The 15,680-nt window shown below is 44.5% G+C and overlaps 1 protein-coding gene across 1 annotated transcript in view; it reads left to right on the top strand.

The window, feature by feature from the left end:
• Nucleotides 1–10,036, top strand: part of INTS7 (integrator complex subunit 7) — a 90,566-nt gene extending 80,530 nt beyond the window's left edge. The window contains exons 18-20 of the mRNA XM_080824120.1: nt 3,300–3,398; nt 5,190–5,375; nt 8,537–10,036. Of these exons, the coding sequence (XP_080680246.1) occupies nt 3,300–3,398; nt 5,190–5,375; nt 8,537–8,824 (573 nt within the window). The 3' untranslated portion in view covers nt 8,825–10,036. The remainder of the gene's footprint in view (nt 1–3,299; nt 3,399–5,189; nt 5,376–8,536) is intronic.
• The last annotated feature ends 5,644 nt before the right edge of the window (nt 10,037–15,680 follow it).

Raw genomic sequence — 15,680 nt, forward strand, 5'->3', positions numbered from 1 at the left:
TCCAACTCGGGCACTTCCTAACCCTGTGACTTCCGTCAGTTCACTTGTCTGCCGGTTTTCTCCACACCAGTTTCGTAACAAACAGGGCTGCTCTCATACCTGCCTCGCAGCATCGCCATCCATGGCGGTGCTCGGCACCTCTGCGGCTGCTGCACACTTACAGTAATGGGTCAAATCTCCTCCCCCAGAACACAGAGAAGACTTCTTCCCCTCCCCGCCTTTTTAACAGTTTAGCTGAAATTGCAATAGTTGTCAACCCTGGCTACACACTAGAATCACTTTGGAAGCTTTTTAAAAAATACATCAATACCCGGGCCCCACTCCAGATCATTTAACTCTGAATCTCTGCAGTTGAGGACCAGATGTTAGTATGTTTCAAGACTCCCACGTGATGCTGTCCTGCCACCGGGGTTGAGAACCACTGGCCCATGGAAACAACAGGGCTCATTGTCTACCTGGCAATGAATCACTTCTGCCAGGGAATGCCACCAATGTCCTTTGGTGCACTGCTTCCCCTTTGGCCTGCTGAATCTCTGCGACCTTAGGGACGTGTTGAGCTCTTGTTCTTTCTTCAGTCTTTTCCACCACAGGACAGACTGACACACACTCACCCAGATTTTCTCCTCCCTGTCTGGGCATTCCCCAGTGTCTTAAGTCAGCTTGGGCTCCTATACGGAAATCCCTCTAGACTGGGTGGCTTGAACAACAGACACTTCTTTCTCCTAGTTGTGGGGGCTGGAAAGTCCAGAATCAAGGTGGCAGCCAGTTTGGTCCTGGTGAGGACCCTCTGGACTCTTCTACGCATTCCCCCTTCTCCCTCTGCCCTCAGACCAGGGAGACAAAGGAAGCTCTGGTCACTTTTTTTTCTTATAAGGAAGAAATCCCATTATGGGGCCCCACCTCTAATTACCAACACACTGGGAGCTAGGACTTCACAATAAAAGTTGGGAGAATACAGACATTCAGTCCATGAGACCAGGTCTCTGAACTCACACCCTGGGGAGTTGTCCTGCCCTGCTAGATGCTGATATCCCCTGCTGCTCTCTTCTGGCTCCCACTCTTCTCACTCTGTCCTCTCACCTTTTATCAAGTGTGTAAGAAGAAATTGACAAGGTGTGTTGCGGAAGAGTTAGATCAGATTTCAGGACAGGAACTTTCCTGGGCATACTGCTTTCCGCATATGATCGTCAATATATATTTGCTGAACTGAATCAACAGGGGTAGTTTGACATTGAGATTTGGTTGCTAAGGGACAGAGTAAAGATAATCTTTGAAGGAGATAAACACATCTGTGCAAGACATTGATTAAATATCAAAAAATATTGGGTGCCTGGGTGGCTCAGTTGGTTGGGCAACTGCCTTCGGCTCAGGTCACAATCCTGGAGTCCCAGGATCGAGTCCCGCATGGGGCTCCCAGCTCTAAGGGGAGTCTGCTTCTCTCTCTGACCTTCTCACCTCTCATGCTCTCTCTCACTGTCTCTCTCTCAAATAAATAAATAAATATCAAAAAATACAAAGGCTGGAAAGTGCTGGATTCAACAAAGAAGAGAGTGCTGGTGCTCTGCTAGTCCTCCTGCTGGTTTACTAACCATAGCATGGGACTTCGTGTCTCCAGATGCTTCCTGTATGGTCATCTTCTGCTGACCTGAGGTGTGCCCCAGGTGCCGGTGGCCAGAGGCCGTCCACATTGTCCCTGTAATTGTAAAATCTGCATCCATTCTTTTAAAAGGGAGAATGGTGCCTTTTTGCCAGGGAACAGCCTGAGGTCACTTGTGGTCGCCTTTAGTCCATCCTTGAAGGAGGTGTCTCTCCTCCAGTACTCTTGGCATCAGACTTCCACTACTAGTAGGATGTCCCTGCAAATGCTTCCCAGATCCCTTGGTGCGGGAGGATGAATAATGTTGCGTTGGCAGTTAAACCTGAAGAAAGAGACACAACTTGTTGGAATCTATGTTGTGGTTTTCTCAAGTAGCGGATCTGCCATTTGTATTATGGGCCTGTTGGACACAAAGTGTTCAGCACCCTGAAACCAGTAAGGGTGGGATCTTCCCATGTGCAGCCTTAATGCCCAATTATTCAAAACTGTTTACAACATAGGCAACTAGGGGGCACCCTGCTTGGCGTCAGGAGCTTGGAAGGGCAGCCCGCAGAGTAGAGTTGTTTTCACCCTGAGGTGCTTTGGGGCCGCTGATGGGGAAGTAGACTGAGGAGGGGAGGGTAGACCAACCCGAATAGTTCCGGGTCCCCCAGAGTTACATGTGTTCTGACGGCGCTGTAGTTTTTCGTCTGTTAAGCTGGTGAATTGTTGGTGAAATGGAACAAAGTCATTGAACTAAGAGACAACCTAGGTTCTAGTTCCAGCTTGTCCCCTTGCCATCTGGGTGACCTGTGTCATCAGCAAAATTGAGGATTAGCCTGGGTGACCTCTGTAATATCTTTGACAGTGTCACGGGTGATACTCATCTCCGCTCATCAAGTTGGATACAATAAATAGGTACAGGCTTTTGTATGTCAGCTGTACCTCAATAAAGTGGTTTTAAATGGATAAATGTGTATAATATCTTAGAACTCTTAAACGCTGGTTGTACGACTCCCTTTACTAAGCCTCAAAGGAGTCACTGTGGTGATTCTCTTCTGCAGCTTTTCTGGGAGTTTCAAAACTCAGTTAAGTTTGTGAAATGGATTTTTGAAGGAAGGTCCTCTTACTGAAATTTCAGAGTTCTGTAGAGTTGAACTGCACAGTCGTTCTTACTCAGAATTCCAGTAAGTTTCCACCATCGCTCACTCTCCGGGGACCCCTGGCCGCAAGGACAGGGAAGCTGCCCTCTGGATACGGGAGGGAAGAACGAGGCAGCAAGGCTCCCCGCGGGGTGTGGTGTTAGGCCTCAGACATCAGTGGACTGCGCTGGCTTCCTTATCATCTGTTCTTGATCCTACTTTACCATAAGAAAGTGACCCTATATTGTAGTATCTAAACTAATTATATACTACTATACCTAATAGCTCTAATGCTACAGAAATGCACAATTTGTGCATTATTTGGCCTGTAAGATTTTCTCCTACATTTCACTTTTTATTAAATATACTTAAAAATAAAGTAAAAATCTGCAGTTGTACTCCTTGACACAAATGATTTGGCAAACGTTTGGGTGTTCTGCCTGTTTCCTGATTGGTATGTACCTTTGCAGTGTTCTTCAAAAGACCATTTGTACTTTTTAAACTTCTTCCTGAAGGTACCATTTGTTGATGAAATTTGGAAATTTATTTTCATTTGACTTAGTTTCTCTTTTCCCTCCCAGCATACAGCATGCCTCTGCGATGCCATCATTTCCTTGCTGAAAGTTCCTCTTTCGTTTCAGAGATATTTTTTCCAGAAACTGCAGTCTACCAGCATCAAGGTAACACTACCAAAATACAGAGGTTAATATAGATTAAAAACCCAGTTACCTTCTGGAATACATGGGCTATAGCTCTGCTTCAGGATCTTACCTTTGTTTTTTTGTTTGTTTTGTTTTTGTTTGTTTGTTTTGTTTTTAAAGATTTTATTTATTTATTTATTTATTTATTTGACAGACAGAGATCACAAGTAGGCAGAGAGGCAGGCAGAGAGAGAGAGGAGGAAGCAGGCTCCCCGCTGAGCAGAGAGCCCGATGTGGGGCTCAATCCCACGACCCTGGGATCATGACCCGAGCCGAAGGCAGAGGCTTTAACCCACTGAGCCACCCAGGCGCCCCTTACCTTTGGTTTTGATAAAACAGACACCCTTTTGTTGTAAGTTTTTTATACCTTTATCAGTGGTTTGGTGAAGGTAATGGGATTTGGGAGTTAAGTAAGCCCTTTCCTTCCTTACCTGTCAGTGCCGAGCAGGCGGGGTAGACAGGCGTTTGGCTACCTGCCGCTCTGTCCCATGTCTCCAAGAATAATTTGAGAGGGTTTCTTTCTTTTTTTTTTTTAATATATTTTTTAAATTATTTATTTATTTTTATTTACTTGACAGACAGAGATCATAAGTAGGCGGAGAGAGGGAGGGGGAAGCAGGCTCCTGCTGAGCAGAGAGCCCAGGATTGGATCCCAGGACCTTGAGATCATGACTTGAGCTGAAAGCAGAGACTTCACAGACTGAGCCACCCAGGCATCCCGCTAGGTTTTCCTCATAGTCCTCTACAAGGATCTTGAGCTGAGTTCATGTCTGATTGGGCTTTTCAGACCCTATTTTGAATAATTCGGTCTGGCAAAACGTTACCAGTCCTACCTCCAGAGCGCTTTTGTCTGTGAGTGTCACATTTTGAGGAGCTGGCCAATGAGAAGAGCTAGTATTTGAAAACATTTGAGCCACTCCAAACTCAAAAGCTCTTTTTGATTCAGAGAAGGGAATTGTTGGAGGAAATGGAAAACGCCTCCAGGAGATTTCCTAGATTATCCCTCTGTCAGTAAATGTCTTCAGTGTACTTTTGCATATCCGTTTGAATGCCTCTGGTTGTAAACAACAGAGTATTCCATTTCAGAATGACCTGGGTAGTAAGGGAAATGGATTGTCTTAGATAAGAGGTCTTTGGGTAGGATGTGGGTGGGGTTGACTGACGCAGTGTTCAGCATCCTCAGAAAGACCCACCTTTTCCATATTTTCATTCAGCAGAGTTTGGGCTTTCTGTAATTTAAAGGTATTTGGGATTTTTAATACGTTCTTAAATAAAAACTAATGAGAAGTTAAAATGTCATTTGGTTCATTTGTGCACATTGACTTTTATCCCACTGTGACTTGATCATTCATGTAATTCTTGAATTTTAAATTCACTTGCCCTTGAGTTTAGCCTTTTTAACATTACATAAGACCAAAGAGACAGCTGCTAGATATGAAAATTTACATAGTGCATTTCCCTGCTGGAATTGGTTCATTGTCAAAGAAACGCCCCACTGCAGAAATGGGGTAGACTAGGGTCTTCACTGTTTTCTGATCCTCTGTTACCCTCACACAGAACTGGGGTTTGGGGTAGAAGACACAGTGGTATTCAGCAGAGACATTAGAGAGAAGGAACCCTTGACTTGAAAGGTGCATTTGTTTGGTTGTCCCAGCGGTCAGGTCCTTAGCTGTGTAACGCTGTAGCCTGTAGACAAAAATCAGCACAAACATTTGCTGGAAGAAAGCTTGTTCTTGCTTGTGAGCATTGATCTTCATGTTGGTCTTCCAGCTGGCTCTGTCACCATCACCCCGAAACCCTGCAGAGCCCATCGCTGTCCAGAATAACCAGCAGCTGGCACTAAAGGTAGAGGGAGTGGTTCAACACGGATCTAAACCAGGACTGTTCCGCAAAATTCAGTCCGTCTGTCTGAATGTTTCTTCCACGCTACAGAGTAAATCCGGACAAGACTACAAGGTAATTTAGAAAAGAGGCACAGTTGTAATGTGGATTTTATCAGCTCATTCATGGAAGTTTTCCAGTCATTTCCATGGTTAAGCAGATTGTAATGAAACCTCCCAGGGGGAGAGTTGTGGACATAAGTTAAAAGCACATATTGGGGTTTGAGGGGCTGATAAATAATACCTCTCTTTTCTCTGCTTGAACCAGTTGATAGAGAGCATCCAGGCAGATAGAGATCAAAATATGAGCCTTACTGTTCAGCGATGGGGAAACCTAGCTCAGGTGCCTGGCAACCAGGACCTCCTAGCCTTGTACCTCTGAATTGAATTTTCCCACCCAGCCTCAGCCTCTGCACACAAGAGCCTGCCCCTGTAAAATCAATGGCAGGGAGGAGCATCCTGATGTCCAGAGAAGGGAAAGAGAACGTCTTAGCTCCCCATGCTCAGCTCTCCGCCCAGAAACTTAGCAGTCAGTAGAATTCACCTCCTCCCCTGGAGACCAGTGTTGTTCATCTAATGAAAAGTCCCTCCACATGGCAGGGAAACATCAAGAGTGGGGAGTTAGTGCCTCCCTAACTCCCCTCCCTCCAAAACACACATCTAATTATTTCTCTCTCTTTTAAGTGGATATTAGCATTCTCTAAAGAAAAGAGATACACAACATTGACAGACAACGGTCAGATAAAGTAAAATCTTTCCTTAAGGGTGTAACCCTAGGAATTTGCCGCTTTGACAGAGCATGATGTAGGTAACCAAAAGTCATGCTTGCTTTGTTAGCCAAGGCCAAGGTGCTAAATACTGTGGCATACCAGTATTCCAAATGCAGAACGCTCCTTCCTTTAGACATCTCTTTCTAGTTCCTTGGTGGTTTATTCACAGAAAATAGAGCAAGGAAACAAGTACACAATTGTATGAACAGAGTTGTTCAAATGCCCAGATTGGTTATGCCCATGTTTATTGTGGGCATACTTGAACTGAGCTCCATAGTAAGGAAGGGAATATTAGTAAAGATATAAAAAGAGAACATTTTATTCTCTTTGGTGGTTTTGGTGGTTTTAGGCTAAAAAGCCAGGAGAAGGTGTGGTTTTTTCTTTGGTAACTTTCTCTCCCTTCTTTGCCAGCACTGATAAAGCTCAGGCTTCATTCTCTTGCTCTCTTTGACTCCTGTAACACAGACTGTGGTGCCCTGTGTAGCCCCTTGTAGCAAAGATGTGATGAATGACGACAAAAGTCACTTCCTTTATGTAGAGTACAAGTGTTATGTTTGGGCGATCCTTATCCTTATTGTCATGGAAGGTCGTCGTGAGAATTTACATAGTTAACCTACCCCTGTCTGCAGCTGTCTCCTCATTTACGCTTGAAAGAACAGTGATTCTCTTTGTTTCTTGTATACACTGATTCCGACTGTTACGAAAAAAACCATTCAAGCCGGTCTTCTGCTTATTAACTTACCTCTCGAGGCATTGCATAAAGTCAGGAAGCCGGTAGATTAAATCATACAGTACAGGGTTCGTCATGTTATTTGCAGTGAGTTTTCCACATGAAATGCATCATCCATTCAGTGATCAGGTTGGTTAGGCCTATTTCTGGTCCTTTCCTGGTTGGTAGGCATATTCTTTGGGACATAAAAACCCTACAGAAGTTGTGCAAACAAAACAGGGCCTATAAATAATTCTAAGATCTCGAATTGGTCAGTGACTTCATTTCATCAACGTTATAGGTAATAGGTAAATGTCTCTCTGAAAACTGACCTCGTGATATGCTCATTTAGTCACAGAGCTTTAGGGCATGTTTATGTCATTGATTGTGCAACAAAAACACACACATAAACCTAGAGCAATCCGGCCAAATAGTCATTAAGGTTACCTTTATATGCGTTCCAGAATCAGTATCTCTCTTGGCATGCTTCACGTTGGGTACAGGTCAGGGTGTACCAGCAGGTGCTGCTCTGTTCCTTGAAGGCCAGAGACATGGGTGTCTAGCTAAATAAGTGAACAGGCCCATGAACTTGTGTTTTATGATACATAGTGCTTCCAGTCTGAATAAGATACTGATTATTAGGTAAGCCCTATACAAGTTCTAAACATTTGTGAAAGGAGGTAGGAAAGATTGCATTACTGAAGCAATGTAAGATCAGACTAGGTAAGAGAAAGAACTCTAACTTATATTTACCTAGTGTTAGGTTCTTTTTCAGTCTCTCAGATTTTAAACTCCCTGAAACAGGTGATTTCACCCTGTTTCTTCAGAATCTCTCTTCACAGAGTAAAGAAAGATGGGGGTTGGTAGAGTAAGCAAGTGTAGGAGAGGAAAATTTTCTCTTCCACTGTCTTAGGGTCTCCAGCCAGGCCTAAGACTAAACTGACATTGAGGCAGATTAACATAAGAAAGGCGTACAGGTTTCTTCGAACGGTACGGAGTCTTCTCAAGACAATGGAAACCCAAAGAAGTGACCAGAGCAGAAAGCTTATGTGAGTTTTAGACAAAGAAAGGGTAAATTTGTGAAGACAGAAGACGAAAGGGTTGGGGGAGTGAGCCGGGGAGAGAGAGGCGGGGAAGAGCAGGGGTGGAGGTTGGGGGGCACCTGTGGGAGGTGGGGGTTATTGGAGTTTATTTGTAGGGTGCATTTCAGCGTTGACTGCCAGTTTCTAGTGATGAGGATGTTCTCCTCTTCTTGGTACGGAGAAGGGCACCTTTCTCATGGGAGATTTTATGGCCTGTTTGAGGTAAAAATGGGGAGGTCAGAGCCATTCCTCCATCTGCTGCTTCTCCAGTGCCTTTAACTTGAAATAATGTGCCAGTGCAGCACATTATGAGGTGGCACGTCCTGAGCTCCTTCACAGGGAAGAAAGGGCGGCATAATGGGGGGCGGGAGGAGAGGCTCGTTCTACTCAATGATAGTGAGGGGGCAGGATCGCTCAGTACTCAAGAGTGTCCGCTCTGGAGTTAGCCTGCCTCGGTTCAGATGCCGTCCTCGCCTCTCATCAGCTGTGTGACCTTGGAGAAATTACTTAACCTCTCTGCCTCAGTTTCCTCACCTATAAGGCAAGGGTAAAAATGGTACCTAAACCTCTTGGTGGTTTGCAGGGATTAAGTGAGCACTTGGTATGGGGCCTGACTCACAGTGAGCACTGAGCGAATGTTAGCTATTACTGTCATTTCACAATTTTTTCACCCCAGATACCCATCGACAATATGACCAATTCGATGGAGCAGAGGGTTGAACCTCACAACGATTACTTCAGTACTCAGTTTCTGTTGAACTTTGCCATCCTTGGAACACACAACATTACGGTGGAATCTTCCGTGAAAGACGCCAATGGCATCGTGTGGAAGACGGGTCCCAGAACCACCGTATTTGTCAAATCCCTGGAAGACCCTTATTCCCAGCAGATCCGCCTCCAGCAGCAGCAAGCCCAGCAGCCGTTACAACAGCAGCAACAACGAAACGCCTACTCTCGGTTTTAGCCACATGAGGGATGTGCTCCTGGCTCTGTAGGAATGGATCGAATGGGCAAAAACAATTTGATTTTTCATATGGATTCAGATATAGAAGTTAGAACGTGGAGTTCTTTTATTCATTGCTTTCTATAATGTAATACTCGGGGGGGGGGAAGAAAAGGGTTTGTTTTTCTTTAGAAATTTAATTGGGGAAATAACTGGGCTCCTAGCCAGCAAGATTTTTTGTCCTTGTTCCTTCTTAAACCAAGTCCCTTATCATCTGTTTGACATTTTCATTGTTTTATTTTTGTTTTTCTGTTGCTGAGCCTCGTCTTTCTTGTTCAAGAAAAGTCATGTGTTGGGATCACTGAGTTAATAGATTTGACTCCCTGTCCATCAAAATACATCACTCACCACCTGGCACAGACCTCTCATCCTGAGCCAGGCATCGGGAAGTTCTAACTGGTCAGTACAAAGTTGACCTGCGGCCACAGAAAACAAGTTCTCCCCTGGATGGACTTCACTGTGTCCCCTGAAATCCATTTTCTGGATTTTGAGAGCATGCATTCTCGCCGAATTGAAACATCCTGCTATATTATTTCAACTACTTACCTGTCTTTTCTATGCTAACGCAATCTTAATTTATTGATTTAGTATTTTATTGACCCCCCCAAAACAGCTAACAATTACATGCAAAAATTGGAGATTAATCATTTGTTTTTTCTAGTATGTATGTGGTTTTGTTTATAGTATAGACTTTTTACACTATTTCCGAGAGTGAAAAAACTCACATTGACTATCTTAATGTTTTAAATTAGAAGAGCAGATCTTTTGATTGGTTTGGTTTCTTCTTGGCAAGTTATGTGATTCTAGACTTGATAGTCTAGAAAGAACAGCCTCTTTGTAACACCTCGATTAGTTGGGATGCTCAGGGAATAGAAGTTTTCTGGTTAGTCAGAAAACCCCGTTTTTTCAATTTCAATACTGGTTGAAAACCATTCTAAAATACAATAATAATAAACTTTCTTGTCTTAACACGGTATACTAGATGTAATTTACCTGTTTGTTCTCATTTGGATCAGTCAGTGCTTGGGATCATGGTTTTCTAAACATCAGGGATCATAGGGCTGCACACGATGATGATACGGACAGTTTGGGCTATAAGCAGATCCTAGGATGAAGCAGGGCACATTCCCTGGAGGCTTTCTTTTTAAATAAATCTCTCATTTTCTTTGCTTCTGTTTTGCATTTTTTTCCTTTAAAGTCTAATAATAATAACTCAAAGGGGAAAAAAATGAATTAGTTTTTCTTTTTTCCTTGTCATGTTGCCTCCAGTGGTGAGAAATGATTGGCGACTCAGATTCCTCTGAGATTGCTGGGCTTCATGAGCTCTTGTCCCAGCAAAACACTCTCCGCTGCCATTGGCCGGAACACGGTCATAAAACATGGAAGTCCACAGTGTCCGCTGAGGATGACATCCCTTTAAATGCAGCCCAGTTGTACACAGTGCACGATGTGGACAGCTGTGACAGCATCTGGGAACACAGGCCCAAGGAGGAATTGCCAACGTGGTGCGGAGGTATGCAGGACCCCTTTCCTGCTCACCAGGCGTGGAAAAACTGGACCAGAAAGCACAGGTTGTACTCTGATGAATTAACTCTGTGACCCCAGGCAAGTTACTTTATCTCTCTAGAGTAGTTTCTTCGTAAAATGACTGAATTAGACAGGATCTCTTGACTCCAATCTCGGGTTTTATCGGGTGACTAAAAGACCAAAAAAAGAGCTCTTAAAGGGAGTGGGGGGATTTTTTTAAAATTCAGTGTCTGTTTTCAGAATGAAATTTTATAATGTCAATTTCAGGTTTCTGGTACCGTTTCAAGACAGAATTCCCAAGAAAAGAAGCAAATCTTGTAAACCACCAATTCTCCCCCAGTTCCCTTTGAGACCTTCCCAGATTTTATGTTCTTAAAAGACTTTTTTGATAGCTACAGTTATAAACTCTTTGACTTGGTGTACTGGTTGGCTCCTGGCACAAACTTGGAAAGGAATTATTAATAAAAACAAATCCAAGTAGTTCAGAGTAGGAAAATAACTCTTGAAGCAAAAAAAAAAAGCTATTTTAATTGAGTATGTCATTAGATCCAGGATTGGAACTCTGATTTTATGTTTGGTATAATGTCTACTGCATTCTTGGCATCAACTGCTAAGCAATTATTTGAGGTAAAGGGAAATTACATTTATAATTTCAACACTACAGTAATGAATGAAAAGAAAAAGAAATACTCAGGGAAAGATGAAGGAAAGAAAGACATACTGATCGTGAGGTGAACATATCCCCTGAACTTAGAAATACGAATAATAAAAGGGGTTGGCTGATTGATTCCAGAAGACGGGGCTAATTTTTCTCAGTGTTTAGCAGCTTTGCAATATAGCCTGGTGGCTCAGAGCACGGCCGCTGGAGCCACACTGTCTGGGTCCAAATCCAAACTCTAACTCTGTAACCTTGGGCAAGCGACTTGATATCTCTATGCCTCAATTTCCTTATTCCTAAAATCAGGAAAGGTGTGAGGATCAAGTGAGTTAATACAGAGTTAATATGTGTAAAGCATTTAACATGCTCCTTGCACGTAGTAAGCAGATACAGGAGTTTGCTGGCATTGTTACTATTATATCCTTCCTAACACTGTTTTTCACAGGGGTAGGTTAATTCTTAATCGTCACATTTTATTTATTCACAATAAAAGTTACTGCTAGTCCACTACTAAACCCACATTTAAGCTATCTTCCCCTCATTTCCAATTTGGGTATGTCAAATAATAACAAAATTAACTTAATGTTGACCGATACAAAATGGAGTTTCTGTCTACAACCAGTATCATAAATCCTATTAAAATATTTAATACCTAGGTACATAGAAAATTACGAAAATACTTTCTAAAGCTGCTGATGGTCTTCAATAGTGACAGTGATAGTACATTGACTATCTAGAAATTAAAGTACTGTTCTATTCCCGCTTAGTCTAAGAGATCTTGTGATACGACCTTTGTAGCTCAAATTAACCGAGGTGGCAGATAATGTGCAACTGGAGACGCTAAGTCACTTTTCACATTCAGGTATGGTTCCCAGAAGAACCAACCAACCAAACCAAGATCCTCAGACTAGGGTCCCAGAGATGTCAGTTTAAGTTCTGTGTTTGTAAGACTCACTTGCTGTGGAGCCTTAGATCAGTCCCTTGGTCCTCCTGGCCGGTAGCTGCCAGCATTGAGAATAAGAGGGTCCTGCCACTTGTTACGTAGCATATATGCAGCACTTGTCCAAGAGAACTTTCTGTGATGGTGGCAATGTCCTAAGTCTGACTGGCCAATATAGCCACTAGCCCTGCGTAGCTATTGCGTGTCTAAAATATGGCTAATGTGACTGAATCTTTTATTTACTTGTACTTCAGTTAAATTTAAATAGCCTTGGATGGCTACCCCCTGCAGAATTAGGACAGTGCAAAAGTGAGAAGAAATGAGATTCACTATTCCCTTAGGACCTAGGTAACCTTAAATAGATTTCTAGATAAGAGGTCTGCTTTGGAATTCTTTGGCTCACCGAAGGGTTCACATGGAAGACTGTAGATGACAAGGAAGGATTTGGGGTTTGTGGGTTTGCTTTGCTTCCAGTAATAACTCTGTGGCTCAACCAAACACCTGGCCCTGTTCTTTCTGTAGTTCACCCTTGGATTTAGCCTTTGACAGTCACCAACATGACTGTCCAAAAGTCCAGTAAATGGGCTTAGATCTCTCAACAGCCAGAGGTTACGGTTACCCAAGAACACAGAGACCTGTCACACCACGGGTGGAGTATTTTATTGGCTTGGCTGGAGGGAGGCCATTATTACTCTGTACTATCTCCCGGTCTAAAGTATTCATTCTATAAGTAGTTTAATTTGTAATTGCCATTGGGATTTAAACAGAATGAGTCATAGTTTTCTCCTTAAATAGTATACCAAGACTGGGAGCCATTGATACCCACTTTCTGATGAAGAATGCTAAGTAATGTAAATTTGCTTTTTTCAAGTCTACCACAGGTACAAAGCATTTTTCAGTCTTTATCTTTTCCTTTATCTTCCTGCTTACTTGCTAATCTCTCCCGAAGCAATTCTGTCCTGCACAGTCCTGCCCAGTCAAGTTCGTTGTGCAATAATTGTCCTCTGTTTAGATCTAGTTAAAGATTGAAACATGGTGAAATGAGTTTGGGGATTATTTTCCTCTCAGATCCTGTCTACAAGGTCTAGCTTTTGTCTTATAATACTTGGCGGACAAACTGAGACTAAAAATATTTTAATTGTTTACAGAGAATTATTTTTAGCAAATTATAAAGGTGAAACAGTACACATTCACTTGGTATTAGGAAATGAATCGGTCAGCAAAATGAACATCTCCTCTACCCTCAAAAGACATGATGAGTTAAAATCAGATTGTTTTACAGAGGAAAAGTATTCTCTACTTCATCTTTTGGATTTCTGGGGAGATTTCCTTTGTGGATTTTGATGAAGCTTATTTGTGGCTATGAACCAAAAATATTTCAAATAGAAAACTAAGACAACATAGAGCTAAATTAGACTGAAGAATTTTGAGAAGATATCAATGTTTCCAAGGCCATGCAAGGTGAGAATAAGCCATGCTGCCTCGAGTCCCACCTCCCCCCCACCCCCCCGCCAGCAGTGGAAGTAATGATGCCTTTTGCCTGTGTCCTCTCACTCTGAGACGAGCAAAGTGATGACAAAGTGTTAACACCTGCGGCCCCCACCGTGCGTTCCCCTCCCCACCCCCACGCACCAGGCAAAGGCAGATACCATGTGATTAGGAGAGTCAGGTCTGGAACCCCCCACCACGCGCATGTGGACGAGTGCGGACTGTACACATGCAATGACAAGAGTCGATGAAAAACCTATTGTGCAAATGCAAGTGGGGGAGAAGGCTCCTGCTCTGAGCCCCACACAGTGCTGGGCTCTGAGCTGGGGGTGGAAAATGCAAAAGGAATCTTGACAGGGAGATCCCTCGGGCAACGTGTAGTCTACTAACAGGAAAAGGAAAAAAAAAAAACTTGTACAGAATGTGGAGAGAGCTTTATAAAAGCTATTGACAGAGCCCAAAATATACCATTTCTGAAATTCTAATAGCATCTCCCCTTGTACATAACAGGCCAGGCTCTTAGGTAATTAGAAAAGGGCCATCATTTGGCATTTTCTCCTTTCGCAGCACTCGGAAGAGCGAGTGTTCCTTCCTCCTCAGGGGGCCTCAAATCAGGGGCAATTGGGCACCTACTCCTTGGAAGCCAGAGAGGAACAAAAGAGCATTTGGAAAAAAAAGATACACCGCTGAAGTGTGAAGTCAACATTTGGCCTTGAGGAGGTAGGAGCTTAACACTCCAAAAGAATTAAATATTGTCTCACGTTGCAGAAGCTACTGACCTGCTTCTAGCCAGGCCGCTGGATGACACAAACCTCCAATGTCACATTTCAAGGTATCAGGGCCTTGGGGAGAAATGACTGTAATCACAGAATCACTTAAGCAACATCAGATCTATCCTACTTAGTGGTTACAGCGTCCCCTGGGATGCTCAAAAGCGTATTAGCCCGGCTAGAATCGTCTCTCAGGGAGTGAGCTCATCAGGAATCTCTCCTTGAGGGCCCTTGACACAGGAGAGGGCCCGTGCGTCTATCCTAAGCCCTACCTCTCCCTCCTTCCTCCCCCCGGGCAGCTGACCAGGAGTAGCTGACGGAAAGCACTTTTCCTTCACCCCGAGCTCTAGCGGTACCTCGGCTGACACCACGGGGCTCTCTGTGGCTCAGTCAGCAGCACCCGTCTGAGCCGCAGCTTGTGAGTTTGGACAGATTCCCCCGACCTGCGCCCAAGGTACAGCTAACAAGGACACAATTTTAAAAACGGATGATGCTTTTTATTCATTCACCAAATGTTTATTGAACCGGGTATCAGGAGCTGGGGGCGCGGTGACGGACAAGCTCCTTGGGCTGGTAGCCGTTGTTTGTGCACAGGCCGTGGGAGGGAGCTTCCGAGGGGGCCGATCGTCGGCTCCAGGAAAGCAGGAGACGAAGGGGTTTGGACAGGACTGTCCAGGCTGGAGTCGCTGCTGTTTGCAGCGTGGCCCTTCAAGAAAGCGCTCAGCCTGACCCCTGGCCCTTCTGTATCTACCATCTTCACGGGTCACCGAGTGCTTCCTCATACCCGGCCTGAACCCCTCACAGCAACCGACCCCCTGCTTCAATGCCCCGTGCTTGAGGGAAGTGGAAAACTCCCCAAAACCATGGTCATAGGGAAACAGCTCTAATCCCAACGCAGTCTCCCCTGACCCCAGCCGTGCCACACTGAAAAGCACTTCCGTCCCTCCAGGCAGGGCAGAAGCATCCTCGCCCTGACTCCTCCGAGCAGATGTGACAGCTGGAATCCCTCCGTGACCAGCAGCAAGTCCAGCCTCGCGCACAGCGGTCTGCTGCCTGACCTTCGGCGGCGGCACAAATGTGGACAGATGGTGGCGAACGTCGCCATGTGCTGTCCATGGGAAGAGACAGCTCGCTCCACTGTCCCATGCCCCACACCAACCCTCTGCCTCTTCGGAGTCTCTTGTTTCCTAACATCTGTGTGAGCCTTGGCTTCGTCCATCTGTGAAATGGGGCTAAGGACTCCTGCTGAAGAGTCGTGAGCCAAATGTCATCGTGCCTGCGCCAAGCCTGCTGCTTCGCAAGGACCCACCAGTTGTCGGTTGCCTTCTGCCTTTGTGATGGGGTGGCCAGTGCGACCTGGTGGCCCAGGGGATGGCAGGAAAAGAAACCTCAGCCTCGAGAAATCGTGATGTCTCAGACCATCTCTGCCTTAAA

This window comes from Martes martes, assembly GCF_963455335.1.
Source record: "Martes martes genome assembly, chromosome: 15".
Classification (NCBI taxonomy): Eukaryota; Metazoa; Chordata; class Mammalia; order Carnivora; family Mustelidae; genus Martes; species Martes martes.